Genomic DNA, 18,943 nt, shown 5'->3' with positions numbered 1-18,943 from the left:
AAGAGCTCCAAGCTGCGCCGAACCATGGAACAACCCCCAGACACCATACCTGTCGACCTCTGACATGCATCCGACGACCCGCAGCCCTTTTCCTCTGTCTTTGCTGTCGTGGGTGTGGTGCGCCTTGAGCGTAGGCGCGAGTACCAGAATCCCACTCTACAGGGTGCCTCGCCTCGACAGCGTCAGTCGTCGGTTCTCTGGTGTCAATGTGGACCTATCCCTGGAAACATCTAACCAGTTGTGAGTGATCCTTCCAATCTATCGCATTTTCGCGCGCTCACGTTTTTAATTTTGTGTAGCGCGTATCTGGTCAACGTAAGGTACGTTTTCCGATGTTCGGAGTCAACGCGGCTAGTGACGTCCCCGAAGCATCGGTGGCGAGGAATTTATGGTCCTTCTCGACACCGGGTCGTCAGATTTGGTGAGATTGAACCGTCAATATCATCACGGCTGACAAGGGACCGGCGGCTGATCACCACCCAGTGGGTCGTATCGTCTGATTGCTCAACCTCAGACTGTGAAGGCGTCCAGAAATATACCAGGACACCTTCGCTTTCTCAGACTGACGTGCCCTTTCACCTCAATTACCTCGTTGGCAACGTTTCCGGGACGGTGGGGGCGGAAACCGTCACCCTCGGAGAGTTCCAGGTGTCCTCCCAAATATTCGGTCGGTGGTTTCCCCTCCGGACGAAGCGCGGGGATGACAGTGACTGATCTATCTGCACAGCGATGGCCGAAGAGACGAACGGACTAGGTTTGCACGGGACGGGCAATAGCGGAATCATGGGGCTCTCGTTCCCCGCCGAAGCCGCGATCTCTGACACGACCGGCCGCACCGTGGTGGAGAACCTGTTCTCGGCGTTCAACGACACTTCTCGCCGCTTTTTCGCCTTCAAGCTCGGGCGGGACCAGACGTCGTCGTCCTTCACCATCGGCGAGCTCGACCCGGCCTTCGCGAACGCCACGGATGACATGACCTACAACCCTGTCTTCGCTTCCGGCGGCGCGCTGTACGACTATTGGAAATTGCCCCTTCAGTCTCTGACGGTGAACGGCACCTCGTTCGCGCTCGCGAAGTCGCGCATGGACGGCGCGCCAGCCCCTATCGCGGTTCTGGACACGGGCACCACCCTGGTCCTTGGCCCCTCGCAGGACGTCGCGCGCTTCTGGGCATCTGTCGGCGGCGCCAGGCAAACAGATCGTGGCTGGGAAGTGCCCTGCAATCGCGCAGTCGTCGTCGGCCTGGTCCTTGGCGAAGGCACCGCCCAGAAGGAGTATACCGTTGACCCAGCGGACATCAGTTGGAAAGAAGGTTCAGTCGACAACGTGTGGTGTCTGGGAGGGGTGCAGAGCAACGACGAGGTGCGTGCGGCTGCAGATTCCCTCATATCCCACCGCCGAATTAAACTGCGGCTTCTTGCGCCGTTTCACCGTGACGGGCGCGCTGACGCTCCTTTCCCTCTATGCAGGTCTATTCTGCCGATTGGCTGCTGGGTGATACGTTCTTGCGGGTAAGCTACACAAGGCGCACGCTTCGAGATGCACCGTGTGGAAGCAATGCTCACTTCTCTGCGTTCTTGTTCCTAGAACGTCTACGTGACGCACCATGCGGCAAACGATACGCAGCCGCCGAAGATTGGTCTCCGCGGACTGACAGACCCGGCGGCGGCCCTCGCTGCGTTCATCGCGGACCGTGGCGCGGACTCCGGTTCCCCCGCGCAGGTCCTGTCGCAAGCCGATCACACCAACTCCCTCACTGGCGGTGGCATCTGCGGCATTGCGACAGCGAGTGGCTTTGTCGCCGGGGCGGTTATCCTGGTGCTTGTCTTTAGCTTGACAGGTTACCGCAGGAAGTATTGACGCGGCTCCCTGGCGTTTCGTACATGTGTGCCTGGCTATATAGCAAGCGAAATGAATGTGATTCTGGAGGCAGTGTACGGTTACAATGGTGTGGCATGCATGCGAGACGTCCGGAAGACAAGTACTGGTACAAGAAAGGTATCATGAATGAAAAAGGCTGATGGCCACGGCGTCGATATGGGCCCGCGTTAAGCCTTTGGGCTCGTGGCCGGGTAGCCGGGTTGGTAGCCGCGCTGCGCAGCGTTCGGCGGGAGACCGTACGGGGGTGCCTGCCACTGGCCATGGGCGCCGGGCTGGAATGCGTTTCCAGGGAGGGCTGGCTCCCATCTGCCAGGATTCCATATGTCGGCGTGAGCAGCGCGCTCGGGGGTTGCGGACAGAAGACAGAAAACTTACCCCTGCTGGAGCGGCACGCTCCACTGGCAGATGGTGCACAGCCAGAGATGCTTGGAGCTCATGGGGATGAGGGGCACGAAGCAGAGTTCGAACCACATCCGGGACTTGACGCGGATGGTAGCGGCTTCCGCGAAATCAAAGTAAGCACTCCGGCGACCGGTCTGCGATTCGAACGGACGAAGGTACGTACGGTTGTTGCACCTGGGACAGATTCTCGGGGTTTGGTCACCCTCCGAGTCCGGCTTCATGCGGGTGGGGCACCCAACTGGCCGCGATGGAGTGGGTTACTAATCTGTGCCACAGCATACAGCTTGCTAATCAGGCTACGCACATACTATCGGAAGGCAGACTGGAAGCGCCGTTCAGCACAGTCGTCGCATCTCCAGAGACAGTCGACACTCACAAAACATGGTCGTGGTCGGTGTGAGAGAGCGAGTGCGGGGCCATTCCGCCGTTCTCTTGTGAGCACCGCCAGCCTCGGCGGCTGCTGCGGAGCCACCTTGGCTGAACTACGCCGCGCTTATGTTACGTAACCCTGACCCTAACCCCGCCAGCCACCTCCGGGTCCGCAATTGGAAGGCCTGTCGGAAGGGCTCGTCCACCGACCCCGACGCCTGTAAGACTCCGGCTCAGCCGCCTGCCTCCCTCCTCCGCCTCCCACAGGCATGGAGGCTTCTAGCTCTCCCTCGTCTTCCCTTCCCGAAAAAAGCCTGGCGGATACTGTCCGGAGCAGAACGCCCGGTGCCCTCGCAGGCCACCAGGTGGCGACCGCGCGAGCTTCGCCGAAGCCTCAGAGGGTTCGCCGCAAGCGTTCACACAGCATCAATGAATAATCTTCACCGCCACGCATTATACTAGTGCGGGGAACGGTTCCTCGCGCTCTGCAGTAGCGCACCGATGCCGGCACGCCGCCCGCTAGGCGGGCTTCCTCGAGCCCTCGCGCACGCTTCGAGGCCGACGCCCATTTTCTCTGGCGAGACGTCGGCTTTCGCGCGCACGCTTCCCAGCCCATCTGCCAACGACCACACCCGCGTGCCGCCCATGTGAGTGGTGCCTAGCTGCCCGTTCCGTCCCTGCGCTCACCCCAGCCCATCCGCTCCTCCAGGACCGCCGGGATGCGATGCGCTCAACCCGGCCTCGCCAGCGAACGCACACACCCAACATCGGTGGCGCCCCGAGCGTCCGCGCACGGGCGCTCCGTGCGTGCCACGACGTCCTTCCATTTGCCTCTGCAAGTGCTCGCGGGCCAATCTATCACTTGCGTCTGCAGCCTGCACGATCACCAGCACGCCCGGCTGATTGCCCACCGTGCCCTGCGGCCCGCCGCGACACCCTGGGCCCCCAGGGGCTCCCACATCCCTGGGCCGTGCCACCCACGCGACGCATCGAGCACAGTGATCTCGCAGCCTCTCGAACCCGCCCCATGCCCCCTCGGGACGCTGGGAACCCCCTGCGAGGCCCCCTGGTGCACGCGGGAGGCCCCGCCCGCGGCCCGCACAGATCGTCGCACCTCGACGCGTCTCCGACCGCGACCGTGTCCGCCCGCACTACGCCACAATCGCCCTCGACAATAGTCAATTGTACCGTGGCACTCGCGCGTCGCACCCGGCGTTGCCGCGACCGCCCCCCTGCCCGGACGGCGATCCTGCCCTCCCTGGCCCCCAGCGGCCAGATCCGCCCAGGGCCACGCAGACGGCTCCAGCAGCCCCCCCTGGCACGCCCGCCTTCGGGGCGGGAGGCGTCCCGGCGGCACGTCGCCCACGCCTGCGCCCACGCCCACGCCCACGCCCGCACGTCCTGGCCGCGCCTTCGCGGGTGCCCGCACGCCCCTCGTCCCCCAGGGCGTGTGCGCGGTGATCCTCGGTGCGGGCCGCATGACCCCCGCGCGCGCCCAGCTGCTGGCGCGCTGTGACGTCCGTGCCCTCGCAATATGCCCGTTTCCGGCCGCTGGGAGGGGGCGCACCCTGCGGCGAGTGCACCCCTCCCCGCGGGCGGTCCCACCGGCCCATGTGTGGGGGGCATACTAGGGAAACACGGGCGCGCAGAGATGGTAATCTGCATCTGCCGTGCGCGCGCGTGCAATCACACGTACACGTACAGGCAATCAGCCAACCTTGAACCTTCGAGGCTGCGACCGTTGGCGGGGAGCGTGCGGGCCTGCGCGGTCGCACCCTTCTTGATGGACGCGTGTCGCACAGACGTCGCCAGTATGAATATGATACCGTCATTGCCCCAGGTTCGCAGTTCCCGGCGGAAGCACGCTACACACGCGGCGTGCGGGCGGACAAATCCTGATCGGGGCGTTTCGTGACGGTCTGTCCTGCACTTTGACAGCCACGAGAAAATTACTGCTATTTACTACGATAGAACGGCCGTGCGGCGCGGGTAACAAGAATACGGGGTGTGCTAGACATACAGTTACTACGTACACGGACAAGATAGCGATATAGTACGGTGTTAACGTGATGCGACGACGGCGCAGCGATGATTATGTTGATCTAATAACCTCTATCAAGCTCTAATTATGCGGGGTGCGGGATGGGATCGGTAACCTGGATGCGGGGAGAAGAGGAGGGGCAGATGATACAATCGATGAACGCTAATGTCACGGCGGGAGGACAAGTATACACGTAAGTTGCCGGTCCAAGAGATGCGAGAGCGAATGGCGAACGAGAGAGCCGGAGCGGTCCAATGGGGTGCAAGCGACAGCAGAGATCATAGCTGGGGAAGATGACATGCGACGACGGAAATACTCAGAATCGAGAAGACGGTCCGAACCTTGCCCGGGGTTCCTAGCCCCACGTCTGTCTGCCGCCGGGCACTAGTAGTAACTCCCGCTCCCGAACTGGGGACTCCCGCCCTGAGTAGTGGATGTTGCCGGCAGGTAGCTGGAGCCAGCCTCCGGCTGCCCGAGAGAGGTGGACGAGTACGACACACCGGTGTAATCGAAGCTCGTCGTGGGATGGCTGAACGCCGGCGCCTGGTCCGCGGTATGCAAGGCTTCCATGCTGCCGGACGCTGCGGGAGCTTGGCGTGCGTCTACCGTATCCCCCACTGGGAGGTAATTATAGGATGGTGGCACGTAGTACGAACTTTGCCCGGTCGGATGGCCGGTGGGAACACGCGAGGACGCAAGGAGCAAGGGTGGCGGGCCGCCGCCCACGTCATCGCTGTGCAGGACGTTGTTGATCGAAAGCGGATTGTGTGAGGCGGAGGGATAGGAAGAGGCAGCATGCGGAACCGAAGGAGAGCTCCGGTGCGACGATCCTTGGTATTGCTCGGACTCTGAGCCTGAACCGGACGCGGCAGAAGGCCACCTCCCGTCGGCCGTGCAAGCCGTGTTGGGTGCGGACGACGGATCATAGCCCACGCCCATGGTGGTCGCCGAAAGAGATAGCGGCGGGACACTCGTCGGGCGCATGAGAGGGCGTCGGATGTAGCTGCCTTCGTATGTGCCCGGACCGCGGATGGCCTCCTCCGCGGGGCTGGACGAGAAACTGCGCGAAGACTGTCCGCGTCCTGGCGGACCGTTCTGCTCCCAGACCAGACCGACCGTGTGCTGCCGTTCGTCGTTCTTCGAGAAAGCCCAGCGCATCTCCGAAAGCGCTCGCAGGCAAATCTCGACCTCTTCACGTGTGCCGGCATCACTAGCCAGAAGAAACCCGGCGAAGAAGCAGCCATCTCGGACGAGCGCTGCGTCGAATTGGAAGAAGGGAGTGCCGAGGTTCCTGCGGAGGATGTCCACGACGTGCCTGACCGCGTTGTGACACTTCAAGTTAGCCTTGCCATGGAGGCGCATGATCGTATCGGATTTCCGCCTGCTTGATTCCGACATGTACGTCGTGTCTTGAGCGGGGAGAGCGACAAGCCTGTTCTTGAGGGATTCTCGGATGACATTGTCTGTAAATGTAGCCGTCAGCGACAGGACTGTGAAGCATGTGGGGGGCGCATACATACGTGACTCGAAGAGAAAGATCTTTGGGATGTAGTGATACATCAGTCAGTGAAGCAAGGTTTCGATAACTGCGGTCGTGTCGCACCTGCCAACCATCGATAAACCTCTCGATGTCCTCGACCTGAACGATACCGTACGTCCCCCCGTTCCGGAGATCGTCCAGGTTGGCCCAGCATTCGTCCAGAGTCGCCCATACTCTGAGAAGCTTATCTTCATCGACATCATCATGTGGACGGGATTTAGGGCCGGGGCCAGTGAGCAAGGCATGAATGTCCCTGCACACCATGGCTATGCGGATGGGAACGGTGGCGAACCGAAAGGCAAATGCATAGCCAGCCGAAGCGCCGCCGCCGTTGCCGATGTGCGGGAGACTCGACTCGAAAGCCGTGAGGTTTTCGGTGGTCCTGGAATAGACATGAGCTTCAGCGGATTGGAAGATCGGGGAATCTCCTGCGGCCTTACAGAGATATCCTACCACCGCCCAAGCCACTTGTGATTCCATCGACGACGAAGGCGTACCAAAATACCCGCGCCCGAACAAGGGCGTCCACGTATTCACCACACCCAATGTCCGCTGATGTGGTGAGCGTACTCAACGCATATACTTGACTCATGGCAGAGTCATACATCGCCTGAGAAGATAGATGTGAGCAGCCATCGAGGAAAGGTCCCATAGGCAGCATACCAGGCGTTCCATGGGGTTCTGCACCTCTGCGTGACAAACGGACGTTAGTCTTGTGCATATAGCAAATAAATAGAAAGCGGTCAAGATGTACCATCGGTGAGCGGCATGGTGAGCAGCAGGACTCGCACGCTGTCCCAGGAAGGTCTCCGCAGGATGCCGTGAATGTCAATGAGGTAGAGGAGTTCTACAAGCATCTCGTTGACGCGCTCCTTGCGTTGCTGAATGTTCTCGCCGCTAGAATCGGGCGCCTCTTCTCCCGCTTCATTGATGCCGTAACTCGCGGCCCACACGACGAGTACGAGCGCGATTAACTGTCCTGGTATAAGCAGGGCATCGGAACTGCCGTTGAACCATTCCGAGTAGCGACTGCAATACTCGTTTGGCTCCAAGATGGGACCTAGGTAGATCGGGCGCATGAGCGATCGGTGAAGAGATGATCGGTGGAGACTACTCACGCTGGATATGGAAGCGGTGAAAGAAAGCCGACCTGAAGAACTCGGGCTTAAGTTGTGGGATAGCGCAGCGCGGGGGATTGAGGGCGTGGAGGTCCGCCTCCCCGTTCGACGTCTTGCCGTAAACCTGTCTGGGGAACGTCAGGGTTGATGGCGAACCCTGGGGGTGGAAGGGACGCACTCGACTTTCTGGAGCCGGCGGCCGCGCCGTAGAAGCTTAACGGCCTTGACTTCCGCGAACTCGTCGCTGGGCGCGCGTGAGCCGAGCGGGTCCGGACGCGAAGCGCGAGGGCACGTACACGCAATTAAGACCGCGCTCGTTGCAGTTTGAACATGGCGGGTGCGAGCCGGAGGCGAGGGTGGGCAGGTCCTTGAGGTCGCATTTCACCCTAATAAATGCGCGTCGGACGCGGCGGGGGTGACGGGGGAGGGGAACGCGCACCTTCGCATGCGACAGGCGCCGCAGGCTGGAGGGGAAGTCGGTGAGCGGACGGGACGGAGAGGGCGGATCGGGGATCATACCGCTGTACTGTTGCCGAGTGGACTTGGGCTGCATGGGCGCTTTGCGGGACATGGCTGATGGATACGGGGAGATGGAATCGGTGCGGGTGACCGGCGAGGGCGCGCTCCTGGGCGACATGGCGGACACGGAGGACGACGGGGGAGGGGAGCAGGGGGCGAAGGGGGAGAGGGAGGCGGCGGCGGGGGAGGGATATATAGTTGGCCGAGAACGGAAGGGAGGGTATATAATGAATAAGGGAAAAGGGATGCGGGACGGGCCGTGGGCGTGGCTGGGGCGAGGATATGCATGGTGGGGGATGGGAAGAATTCGAAGGGCCTTTGTGGGGATGGGTCCATGTCAATCTCCCCTCGCGTCTCGTGTCGCCGCAGCCGTCCAATCCGATCCCGTCCCCTGCACGTCCCAATCCGGGGCACAGTCCATACTCGGTCGATTCGCAGCGACTTCCCTGCCGCTTCACGTCCCCCGCGCACCCCCGGGCTCTCCATGCCAGATCCAGCCGACCCCCGTCACAGTCTCAAACACCTTACCTGACGAGTGCAGCACCTGCATCCCTGGCGCTGCCCCGCACACTAGCTGCTGCTTCCGCCCTGTTTGAACAGGACGTAGACCTTGATTTGATGCCCGTCTCCCCCGGCAGCCTCCACTATCACCTCAATACACACCTAATCTGCTTAAGCCACACCACGCCGGTGATGGCCACTTGTCACTTTGAGCGCCGCGCATTTTCAAAACAATGAATCGCTGCAAGCACGCACATTCGCCCATCTGACACGCATCTGAGTCCACCCAGCCCGGCCCACTCGCACACCGTGTCACACAACTCCTCCCATTCATCCGCTCCCACCGACTCTCCAACCGCCGGGGCACCTTCTATTTCCCTTCCACTCGATCTCAGCAGTACAGCCACTTTCGGAACAATTTCCCCCGACCGCCAGAGCCAGGCCTTCTGCCTCTTCCGTCAGACACGTGACAGCCTAGCCTGCCTTGCCAAGCTCCGCGAACCCGCCAGCCTTTCGAATCGCCCGCTTCAGCTCGCCCGCCGTCCGTTGGTCCACGTTCAGCCTCCGGTCCCGCGCCATCGCCTCCACGTCCTGCCCGTGCTTGTGAACCAGCCGCTGCAGCGTCGTCTGCTCGCCGCTCGACGTGTGCCGGGCCACAGGGCCCCCACGCGTCTCTGACAGCTGCTCCAGCTCTGTGCACGGAACGTCAGCGCGATGGCCCGCCAATCTGAACCCAACCCAGCGTCGAAGCCTGCCGCGGACAGAAGGGGAGAGAAGCATCCGATGGCGGTGATGCTATCACCCTCCTTCGGCCACAGCAGAAACAATAGTAGCACGAACCTTGCACCACACGCGTGCCCGCTGATTCCGGAGCCCGCTTCCGAGGGTCAGAACCCAGCCCAACCCACCCCGCGAGCTGATCGTCCGCGCTGGGATCGGGGATCCCCTCCAGCTCCTCCTCCATCGCCTCCGCCTCTTCCGTCGCTTCGTCGTCGTCGTCGCCGAGCACTATGTCTACGATGTTGCCATCCGCGTCGCGGATGATTTTCCCATACCCCTTCGGCAACCCACTTGCCCCCGAGGGCTGCGAAGTGGATGCAGCAGCGGAGGTGGACGCTTCTGGCTGGCTTTCGGCGAGTTCCTCGTCGTCGTGGTCAGGGTGCGAGATGAGCGGCTTCTCCGTGCCGCCGGACGCAGTGGGTGTCAGGGTCGACACAAGCCCGAGAGCTTCATAGCTATGCAGCAGGTGGTGCGGGGGTGGCGTGCCGCAGGCGTGCGTGAGCTCTTGTTTCCGTAACGACGTGCGCACGCGAGCTGCGACGATCACATATACACGTACTTTTGTCTAACCGTCTTGCGCGGATCCCAGGCTTCCTGCAGGACCTGAGGACCCCGTATGGCTAAATTCAGGAGGGAACGCTTAGCCCATGCGGCCTGCAACTGGCACTAAGGAACGCAGCACTAGAGAAATTACCAACGTGGTTGCTTCTTCAGAATTTTTTTAGCCCGGCGTGAATGGTGCACAGGCTTGTGGGATCCAGAGCGCAGCTTGCGTCTTTGACGGGGGTTCGCCATGGCAGATTTTCAGGGCTAGACTGCGAGAACGCCGGAGGACCGGAGCGAAGGCAGCAGTGCGGGTGATAAGGATAGAGTGCAGCACGCCTCGTGAGAGGGGCAGGGGGTCGGCGCCGAAGAGCGTGGACGGTGCAGAGGAGCCGCAGGGGAGAGCGCAGGGAGGAAGACCGTGCGGAGGGAGCTGGTGAGAGCGGAAAATGCAAAGCAGTCGGCAACTTGGGATGAAGCCGGCGTCGGGATTGGCCCGGGTAATCCCGCGAGCTCGCACGCCCGCCAGCCGGGCCAGCGTCCGCACCGCCTGCGTGCTCTTCACCAAAACCATCGTCCTCGACGTCCTCCACGACCCCCTCGCTGCCTATCCGCTCGCATCTCGCCATGTCCCGTGTGCTCTTCCACGCAGTCCCCCCTCAGGCCCAGGCCCAGCGTGTACGTGACGGCATCCCCTAACGCTGGCACTGCGCCTTATGTGTTCCTTCTGCAGTTCGTGCGCACCTGGAGCACCAGCCTCGGTCTCTGGGGAGCTGGTGCGGGCGTTACTGCGCTCTACGTACGTCCCAGTCCAATCCTCCGGTCAACCTCCTATCTCACCGCACGTCTTGGCCATGTTTTAGCTTCTGTCTGTCACCCCCCTGGTCAAGCGCGGATTTCTGACCAAGGTGCCCGTGGTACGTCCCATGCTCCCGCCACCAGGGTCGATTGCGCGCCCCCGATGCTGATCATATCGCCCGTCGATTCTCCATGCAGCTCGGCAGCTACTTCGAGGACAAGATCCCGCAGTGCGACAAGCCCTTCTAGACACGTACAATATTCTACCGTGTTTGCGGATAGCGATAATGAAATTTCGGGAGTTCGCAGCGATATCGCAGGGCACAAATAGACTATGACGGGAACGTGGCATGGACGGCGCCGCGCGCCCCTGGTTCTGCTTCCCCGCCGACGCAATCAGACAGCGCCCTGCCCCGAACGCAGATGCTGGCAGGCTGCGTGCCGCGCAGACGGCGGCGGCGGGTCGAGAGCGCGCAGCGCGCCCGCTTTCCGCAGGCGAAACGCAGATGCGGGACGACAGCCGTGCGCGCGCCATCACGATCATCAACGCTGTCAGAGCCTGGAAGGTGTCCGCGCGGTAGGCGCGAGCCCGCCGCTAGTCAGGTCGATGCCCAGCTTGGACTCGAGCTTCGCGAGCGCCCCGAGCGCGCCGCCAATGGGCACGTCTGCGGAGCAGCCGTGAGCGCGCGAACGTGGTTTGTGCGCCGAAGCACCTGATGGGTGACGGCGCGCAGAAGAAGGGGGGTTGGGGGGGAGGGACACGTACGAATGGTCTCCATCCCGAGCGCCTGCGCGGCTTTGAGGTTCCTGCGTGGCCGTACGTCAACATGTCAGGCCACGGTATAGAAGATCGGCGGGGGTGAGGTAGTTCGCCTCGCGAAACTTACATTCCAAGGTCGTCGAGGAAGACTGCCTCGCTGGGCGCGATGTCGTTACGCTCGCACGCCAGAAGGTATATCCCGGCCTCGGGTTTCCTGCTCGAGGGAGGCGGCCGAGCATGGTCAGTAGGAAGCCCAGACGTGCGCAGGGCGCGAACATGGCGCACCGCATTCCCAGCGTGCTGGAGTCACAGAAGTCGTCAAACAGCGCACGCAGCCGCGGCGGCGTCGCGCCGTCCTGCCAGCCGAGGAACGCGAGCTCGGCCTGCACGTCGAAAGCGGGGTGGGGGGCGTGCGCCGTCGGCGGGGGAGGGCCATCGCCGACGATGTCTGCGTCGCTCTTCGAGAAGTTGTTCGTGAGCGCGATGACCCGCCACTTGCCCGCGGCTGCATCGGAACCCGACGGTGAACTCGCGCAGCATGCAGCGGTGACGGTGAAGGAAGGTACCTCGTATGCGCCGGATCGCCTCCACGACACGTCCATCGAACTCGCCGCTCTCCCGCATCATGCGCCCGAACAGCTGACGGTTCCTTTCAGCCGCCGTGAAGTGCCGGCGGAGAGCGCCGCACGCCGCTCACCTCACGTCCGTCGATGTGCAACGTATCTGCAGGGAGCTTCGGGCATGCTGGCAGAACGTAAATTTTACATGGAAACGGGCTGGGTACGGGGTGGGGTGCTTGCCTATTCCCTTGCGCTGGCAGTATCGGGTATAGGCCGGGTTGTTGACCTTGGTGTCGGAGAGCTCCCGGCCAAACTGCTCGTAAAACGGGAAGAGCGATATCTCCCCCCGCTCGAATTTCTGCCACGCCCCGCTTGATCCGCGAGCGGTTCTGCAGAAGGACGTGCAAACAAGGCATTCCCATTGAGTTGGTGGCACTGGTGACGAGACGAGGCCCGCTCACATCGCGCAGTTGATGTAATTGTTGGGTATCGCGTGTTCCCGCTCGTAGTCCGCAATGGCAATGAGAGGGCTGCGACAGACCACCCCACCGATCTATTCAACGGCGAATAGCTTCAACAGGTGCAAACCTCAGATCGATGACGTTCTGCACTCACATCGAATATCACTGCCTTGAGGTGCGGCGAAGTCATGGCTGTCCTCGTTGTCCAACGCTAATCGTGCGAAGAGTGTCGTCTCCTGTGAGGCTTCTGAGCGCTGAGCTCTGCAGAAGGTCAAAACGCTACCCGCCCCCGACCGGTGACCCGTGTGAGCGCGCTACGCAGCGCCTCCGCAGACCGGCTCGGAGTCGGTGTTCAAGAGAGCGTGTAGCGGGCGGCATCATATGATTTCGCGGCGGCGCGGTGCTCAGAGATCTATCTCAGATTGGCTTTGAGCGAGCGACCCCGGTCTTGGGGCGACGGGTGTGTGCGCCCTGATCTTCTGGTGGGGAAGTTGTTTTGGAATATGTATGCCACCGAGGCGAATGCTCGCAGCCTGCAGCTGCAGAATGTACGACTCGCAGCGGTGTCTGACCGCTACGGCTATGTTCCGTGGCGATGTGGTCGGCGAATGCGCAGAGGCTTCCCAAACGGGCGCCGATACTTGGCGAGCTGTGCCGCGATGCCGCGTGCGTCATCGTCGGTCCGAGCGCTGTGGCTGAAGCCCTCGAGTGCGACCACCCCAGGCTCTCCCTCGACGCCGTAACAAATGAGCAGCCCTGTCAGCCCTGTGTTCTGCCCCGGATCACCATTTAGTGTGCCAGGGTAGCTCGCGCTAGAAGCAGATTAAGAGAAGCAGGAGCTAGTGTCTCGCAAGCTTTCAATGTACAAATGATCTGCATAGGCGCCCAGAGCAATGCTCACTGCCTCGGACGACGAGCTCGAAGGTTATGGCGCATCGCTCACCCGAGTCACCGCCGCGCAGCGGTGCTCGTCGACCAGCCGACATTGCTCGCAGTCACACAGCCCCGCGCTCACTGATCTGGCCAACTCCTGATCCGCTTTCAAAAGGACTCGGAGCGCCACGCTGACCACTCACTCTCCTCTTGAACCCCGCCCATCATCTTCGCACACCGACTGCGCTAACTCCCCTATCTCCCTCCCCCCACCATGTCTGTCCGCTACGGTGCTCCTCCCCAAAGATACTCTTCACAATCCTCGCAATACCGGCCAAGCCCGGCTCCGCCACAGCGGCCCATAAGCACGCAGTACGGTGCCCCGCATGGCCATTACGGGCAGCCCGCGTATGCCGCACCTGGCGGGCCCCCACCCGGAGCCGATCCCCAGCTATGGCAGTGGTTCTCGGCCGTCGACACAGATCGTTCGGGAGCGATTAGCGTGACGGAGTTGCAGGCTGCCTTGGTGAATGGTGCGTGCAGATCTCCCGTGGGGGGCATGCCCCGCTGATCTTCGAACGATCGTTGCTGATCGCGTGCGCGGGGTTCCACAGGAAACTGGACGAGTGAGTTTCGTTTCTGCGTTCTTTCGTGGCTCTGCTTCCGGGCGTGAGGCGGCGGCGGTGTACGTGGATGGGTCCCGCCTCGTGCCCGCGAAATGAACGCATAAGGCACTCCGGACTCTGTGATTGACTCCGCGATCTGTAGAGTTCGACCTCGATACGGTGAAGATGCTGATGTCCATCTTCGTGAGTTGCTCGCTCGCGTTCGCTTCGCGGCAGTCGTGCTGAACGTCGCGCTCCTAGGACACCGACCGTAGCGGCACCATCGGCTTCAATGGTGACGTTCTGTCATGCAAATAAACTCACGCGGGACGTGCTGACGCATTCCATTCCCCTCCTCGGTCCACAGAATTTGCTGGACTTTGGAAGTACATTCAGGACTGGCAGAACGTCTTCAGGCATTTCGACCGAGATCGGTCGGGGTCGATAGACGGCGCCGAGCTCGCCGAAGCGCTGCGCAGCTTTGGCTACAACCTCTCGCCCACCCTCCTGTCACTGCTCGAACAGAAGTATGGTGAGTTGCGATACGCCCGGGCGCGAGAGTGACGGATAGTTGGCTCAATACATATTTCTGGGCAGCGTCCGGGCCTTCTGATCGATACGGCCCTCCTCCTGGCATCACATTCGACCGCTTCGTTCGTGCATGCGTTGTTGTGAAAACACTCACGGAAGCGTTCCAGCGGTACGCCCTCAGCTCGGCTGCGCTTCCGAATTGAACTGACGAGCGCCGTGTTCCCAGGGTCGACACGGATCGTGATGGCTGGGTGCAGATGAACTATGAGCAGTTCATGAAGGTACGGCCGGTGGTATGTTCCGCCTTTCATGGCTAACGATGTCCTGCGCTACAGATCATTCTCAGCGCCCCCTGATTGCATACCCCCTCGCCCCATGCTGCACGCGTCTTCTTGCCGCCACGACTGTCACGAACCTATATTAAGAGCTGCTGCTGCGGGTAGTTTGCTGTACGCTAATGCTGACGTTGGACGCAGTTAAGCGAGAGTGTGATTGTATGTTCGTATGTATGTTGACAGTTGATTCGTCCCGACGTTCTGTAATCTACTCCGAGGGCTACACATATCACACCTCTCCCACACCATGGCACGCTAGCCGCGACATGCGCGGTCGAAGGTTGGACGCGGGTATTCACTCAGATTGAGTTCGAGAAGACGTTTGGGTTCTGCATCACGGCCTTCCTGCTGGGCGCCGTGGTCGGAGTTCTGTTCGACGCGATGGTTCCCACATTTGCTGGCAGATGCACCCGAGGCTTTTGGGGCGGCCTGCGCACGCGTGTTCCCTGAGAGACTGCTTGTACGAAACCGTCCGCAGGAGAGTGTTCGCTGCCAGTGTCCAGGACGCCTGACCCTCCCCGTCGGTGAGCATACTTCCGCGTTTTCACGTGTCCGCGCGCGGGGAGCGCGTTCCTCACTGCCGTCACAGCGCAGCCGATCCAATTAGAGCAAAAAATCGCGGGGTGAGTGCCTCGTCCGCGACGTCGTCGTCTGGGGTCGCTGATTTCGACGACCCCGGGCCCGGGACAGACTGTTCAACCTGCGGCGGAGTTCACGCACTTAGATAACCGGCAACACCCAGGTGCGCTCCTAGCTCGCCGGGCCCTACCCGGCCACCCCTGACGACTCTCGCCAGTCACCCCTCCCCCATCTCGCACCCCTCCTCCTCCTCCCACGTAGACGTCTCCCAAATGGCCGCATCCCGCTTCGCCCACCTCCCCGTGCCGCAGAACCCCGCTGCGGACTACAAGAAACAGTGCGTGGAAGTGCCCGGCACGAAGCGCCCGGGACAGACTGGTATGACGCCTATGCCTGCCCGTGCCATGCCCGGCCCTCTCGCTCACGTACTGCCACCCTCCCCGCAGCCCACTATCGCGGCTGTGCGTCAATTTGTTCCCGCTGCTGTGCGGCGCGCAATCCGAGACGGTGCTGACACGCCGTTCTTGCAGCTGCGTACCCGTACGTGACGATCGACGCGCCGGACGCTTTCACGAACCTGCTGCAAATCTTCGACGAGGGCCTGCGCCGCTCGAAGGGCGGACGCTTCCTTGGGCAGCGGCCTGTTCTCTCCAAGCAGCCCCTGAAGTACGCGGACTACCACGTGTGGCAGTCGTGGCCGGAGGTGGACGTGCGCAGGCGCGCGCTCGGGAGTGCCCTCCACAAGTTGTTCCAGACGGGTGCGCTCGGTGGAGGAGACCTGGCTACCGTTGGAATCTGGAGCAAGAACTGTCCCAGTATGTCCCTTTCTCGCAATGCGTGGTGCGGAGACAAACCAATGCCTTGACGCGTCACAGACTGGCAGGTCATCGACCTCGCGCTGCAGGCGTACGGCAAGGTTGGAGTCAGCTTGTACGACACGCTTGGGAAGGACTCTGCAGGTGCGTACTAGCCATCTTCACACCCGTGTATATGTTTCTCAGCAGACGTCACTGTATACCTACAGAGTTCATGTGAGTTCTGGCAGCCTAGTCCTCATGAGGTCATAGAAGTACTCACGTCCCCACGTCAGTGTCAACCATGCCGAGTTGACTGTGATCTTCGCGACGCCGGAACACATTGCCTCTCTTTTGAAACTGGCCCCCAAGGCCCCTGTGCTCAAGATGATCGTTTCTATGGAGCCGCTCTCCCCTGACACCAAGAGTGCGCTTTCCGCATGGGGCGAGACTGTGAATGTCCAGATCAAGGAGATTGCAGAGCGTACGTTTCAAAGACTGATGCATAAGCTCCATACTGACCGTGCGGTCGAATGCATGTAGTGGAGGAGTTCGGTCGTGCCAACCTCATCGAGGTCATCCCGGCAGTAGCCGACCAGATTGCTACTATTTGCTACACCTCGGTAAGCAGCCCCTCTGAGCACAAGGAGAATGTACACTTAATTATGGTCGTAGGGTACTACCGGGCAACCGAAAGGTGTCGTAATCACTCATGGGAGCATGGCCCAGGCTGTCTACGGCTACCTGCACCAGTTCGAGATGACCAGCGATATGTCAATGATGTCTTTCCTGCCCCTTGCGCACATTTACGAGGTTTGTCTTTTGGTTTTAAGTTGCCCTTCGATATTCTGACACGCTAACTGCATAACAGCGGGTGATGGAGCTAGTTAGTGTTGCCGTCGGTGGTCAGATTGGTTATACCACCGGCGACCCTCTGCTGCTCCTGGACGACCTGAAAGTGCTTCAGCCCCACTTCATGCCCTCCGTTCCGCGTGTTTTGAACAGGCTCTACCAATCCGCTATGTCAGCCGGTACTGCACCGGGAATCAAGGGCGCCCTGTTCAGGAAAGCCGTTGCGACTAAATTGCACAACATGCGCCAAAACGGCCAATTCACTCATGCTTTCTATGATCGCTTGGTGTTCAAGAAGGTACCGCTTATGTGTGTTGCATGGACGGGCCACCGGATGCTGAACGTCACCGGCTCTAACAGCTTCACAACGTCCTCGGCGGAAGGATACGCATGATCACCACCGGCTCGGCACCCATCAGTGCCAACGTCATGGACTTCCTCAAGATCGGTCTTCTGTGCACCGTAATTGAAGGTACATAGCTTGATCTCTCTGACAGGCTCGTGCGCTAACTTGAGACGTGCAGGGTGAATCGCATCCGAAAATCCAGTCCTCCCGTCCGGTCACTGATGTGCTTCGCTTTAGTTATGGCATGACCGAAAACTGCGGCAGCTTCGTTCGCACCTGGACGGATGACCCAACGTCCAGCGGGACTGTCGGCTCCCCTCTCCCGAACGCCGAGCTGAAGCTCGTCGACGTCCCGACCATGGGTTACTCCGCCGAGGACAAGCCCTTCCCGCGCGGAGAGATCTGCATGCGCGGCGCGCAGCGCTTCACGTGCTACTACAAGGGTTAGCCCCCTCTCTCCCCTCGCGCGCCCCGAGTGGCGGCGGACGCTAACCTCTACCCGACAGATCCGAAGAAGACCGCGGAGACGATTGACGAGGAGGGCTGGCTGCACACCGGCGACGTCGGGCTCCTCGACGACTGTCTGCGCCTGAAGATTATAGACCGCGTCAAGGTACGTCCGCCCCACGCGCGATCGCCCTCTCGGCTTCCCGTCTAACGGTGCCGCTGCTCGCAGAACATCATGAAGCTCGCGCAGGGCGAGTACGTCGCACTCGAGAACATCGAGAACATCTACAGCGGGCACCCGCTCGTCGCGCAGCTCTACGTGCACGGCGACTCGCTGCAGTCGTACCTCATCGCGGTCGTCGTGCCGGACCCTGTCCAGCTCGCGGCGCTCGTCTCCCGCATCCGCGGCAAGGCCTTCTCCCCGACGGACCTCCCCGCGCTCGCGGAGGCCGCAAAGGACCCGCAGGTCGTCGCGGCCGTGCTCGCCGAGCTCTCCAAGCCGGCGAAGAAGCGCGGGCTCAAGGGGTGCGTGCCTCCCCCATTCTCGTCTCCTCCCTCGCGCCCGCTTCGCGCGCGCCGCACAGCGATGCTCACCTGCCGCCCATTATGCGTGTCCGTTTAGCTTCGAGCAGCTCCGCCGGATCCACCTGACCCTGGAGGCCCTCACGACCGAGAACGGCTGCCTGACGCCGACGTTGAAGATCCGACGGTGCGTGCGCTGTCACTTAGGCATCCATCTCGCGTTTTGTGTGCGGCGGCTCACGCCCGCCCGCGCCCTTCTTCTTCCCCTTCCCCCTTCCCGCATCGCAGGAAGGAGACCTACGAGTACTTCAAGGCGCCGCTCGACGGCCTCTATGCGCTCGGCGAGCCGTCGAAGCTCTAGATCTGACGGTGTCCCCCGGTTCCGGATCTGGTGCCCGCATATACCATACCTGCTTGCATATATCGTACAGATACAGATAGAGTTAGGGGACTGGGGACGGCGCTCGCTTCGCGCTCGGCCGTGCGTGCGTCCGAGGAGCCGCTGCCTTGTACCAGCCTTTGGGTGCCCGTGGGGGTTGTGCTGGAGCGCGGCGCGCGCTGTAATATTCTATTGCTACGGGATGCTGGGTGTAGTGCACTTTGTTGCTGTTGTTGTTGGGCCCGCGCTTGACGGGGATGGAATGGATGCTAGTCTACATGGCGTGATATGGTGCGGCGCGAGGCACGAGGGTACAACCGCCCGAGTGTGTACGGGGGTGCGAGGTGCGATGCGAAAACAACAGGAATGGAAAACCGTGAAAGCAGGGGGAGGGATGATGTGAGATG

At 61.5% G+C, this 18,943-nt stretch overlaps 7 protein-coding genes across 7 annotated transcripts; 3 read left to right on the top strand and 4 right to left on the bottom strand.

Annotated features, from left to right (window-relative positions):
• Positions 1-64: 64 nt before the first annotated feature.
• TRAVEDRAFT_45748 (acid protease) lies at positions 65-1,860 on the top strand (the record flags this gene model as incomplete). The annotated part of the gene is made up of 7 exons (XM_008038116.1): positions 65-240; positions 300-320; positions 370-421; positions 484-667; positions 728-1,362; positions 1,470-1,511; positions 1,588-1,860. 7 exons carry the CDS (start codon positions 65-67, stop codon positions 1,858-1,860), a joined length of 1,383 nt encoding a protein of 460 aa, XP_008036307.1.
• A 45-nt stretch (positions 1,861-1,905) lies between these two features.
• On the bottom strand, positions 1,906-2,673 carry TRAVEDRAFT_145942 (uncharacterized protein). The gene is made up of 5 exons (XM_008038608.1): positions 2,661-2,673; positions 2,588-2,605; positions 2,447-2,521; positions 2,257-2,380; positions 1,906-2,187 (listed from the first exon to the last, which is right to left on the bottom strand). Exons 3-5 carry the CDS (start codon positions 2,502-2,504, stop codon positions 2,049-2,051), a joined length of 321 nt encoding a protein of 106 aa, XP_008036799.1. The 5' UTR covers positions 2,505-2,521; positions 2,588-2,605; positions 2,661-2,673; the 3' UTR covers positions 1,906-2,048.
• Positions 2,674-4,661: 1,988 nt separating this feature from the next.
• TRAVEDRAFT_165341 (uncharacterized protein) lies at positions 4,662-7,988 on the bottom strand (the record flags this gene model as incomplete). The annotated part of the gene is made up of 11 exons (XM_008038607.1): positions 4,662-6,156; positions 6,214-6,232; positions 6,297-6,615; positions 6,674-6,843; positions 6,897-6,922; positions 6,988-7,293; positions 7,352-7,479; positions 7,530-7,595; positions 7,648-7,737; positions 7,791-7,815; positions 7,871-7,988. The coding sequence occupies 11 exons, from the start codon at positions 7,986-7,988 to the stop codon at positions 5,078-5,080; spliced, it is 2,346 nt and encodes a 781-aa protein (XP_008036798.1). The 3' UTR covers positions 4,662-5,077.
• A 670-nt stretch (positions 7,989-8,658) lies between these two features.
• TRAVEDRAFT_165339 (uncharacterized protein) lies at positions 8,659-9,946 on the bottom strand (the record flags this gene model as incomplete). Its single annotated transcript, XM_008038606.1, has 4 exons — positions 8,659-9,063; positions 9,212-9,606; positions 9,711-9,771; positions 9,850-9,946. 4 exons carry the CDS (start codon positions 9,944-9,946, stop codon positions 8,846-8,848), a joined length of 771 nt encoding a protein of 256 aa, XP_008036797.1. The 3' UTR covers positions 8,659-8,845.
• Positions 9,947-10,584: 638 nt separating this feature from the next.
• TRAVEDRAFT_57730 (HAD-like protein) lies at positions 10,585-12,569 on the bottom strand. Its single transcript, XM_008038277.1, has 10 exons — positions 12,428-12,569; positions 12,274-12,365; positions 12,053-12,201; positions 11,950-11,996; positions 11,819-11,891; positions 11,538-11,757; positions 11,380-11,466; positions 11,259-11,299; positions 10,691-11,157; positions 10,585-10,611 (listed from the first exon to the last, which is right to left on the bottom strand). Exons 1-9 carry the CDS (start codon positions 12,461-12,463, stop codon positions 11,045-11,047), a joined length of 858 nt encoding a protein of 285 aa, XP_008036468.1. The 5' UTR covers positions 12,464-12,569; the 3' UTR covers positions 10,585-10,611; positions 10,691-11,044.
• Positions 12,570-13,418: 849 nt separating this feature from the next.
• TRAVEDRAFT_28053 (EF-hand) lies at positions 13,419-14,863 on the top strand (the record flags this gene model as incomplete). The annotated part of the gene is made up of 8 exons (XM_008037921.1): positions 13,419-13,679; positions 13,761-13,772; positions 13,915-13,955; positions 14,013-14,046; positions 14,119-14,283; positions 14,349-14,451; positions 14,509-14,563; positions 14,618-14,863. Coding segments are annotated over 8 exons (692 nt in total), but the record flags the coding sequence as incomplete, so codon positions are not given.
• A 572-nt stretch (positions 14,864-15,435) lies between these two features.
• TRAVEDRAFT_28052 (acetyl-CoA synthetase-like protein) lies at positions 15,436-18,913 on the top strand. The gene is made up of 14 exons (XM_008037920.1): positions 15,436-15,574; positions 15,643-15,657; positions 15,727-16,011; positions 16,072-16,161; positions 16,283-16,474; positions 16,534-16,613; positions 16,666-16,803; positions 16,862-17,140; positions 17,203-17,314; positions 17,425-17,631; positions 17,695-17,801; positions 17,865-18,160; positions 18,258-18,344; positions 18,446-18,913. The coding sequence occupies exons 1-14, from the start codon at positions 15,469-15,471 to the stop codon at positions 18,516-18,518; spliced, it is 2,067 nt and encodes a 688-aa protein (XP_008036111.1). The 5' UTR covers positions 15,436-15,468; the 3' UTR covers positions 18,519-18,913.
• The last annotated feature ends 30 nt before the right edge of the window (positions 18,914-18,943 follow it).

Source organism: Trametes versicolor, assembly GCF_000271585.1.
Source record: "Trametes versicolor FP-101664 SS1 unplaced genomic scaffold TRAVEscaffold_4, whole genome shotgun sequence".
Classification (NCBI taxonomy): Eukaryota; Fungi; Basidiomycota; class Agaricomycetes; order Polyporales; family Polyporaceae; genus Trametes; species Trametes versicolor.
Note: the sequence above shows the minus strand (reverse complement) of the source record. Positions and strands in the feature narration are given on the sequence as shown.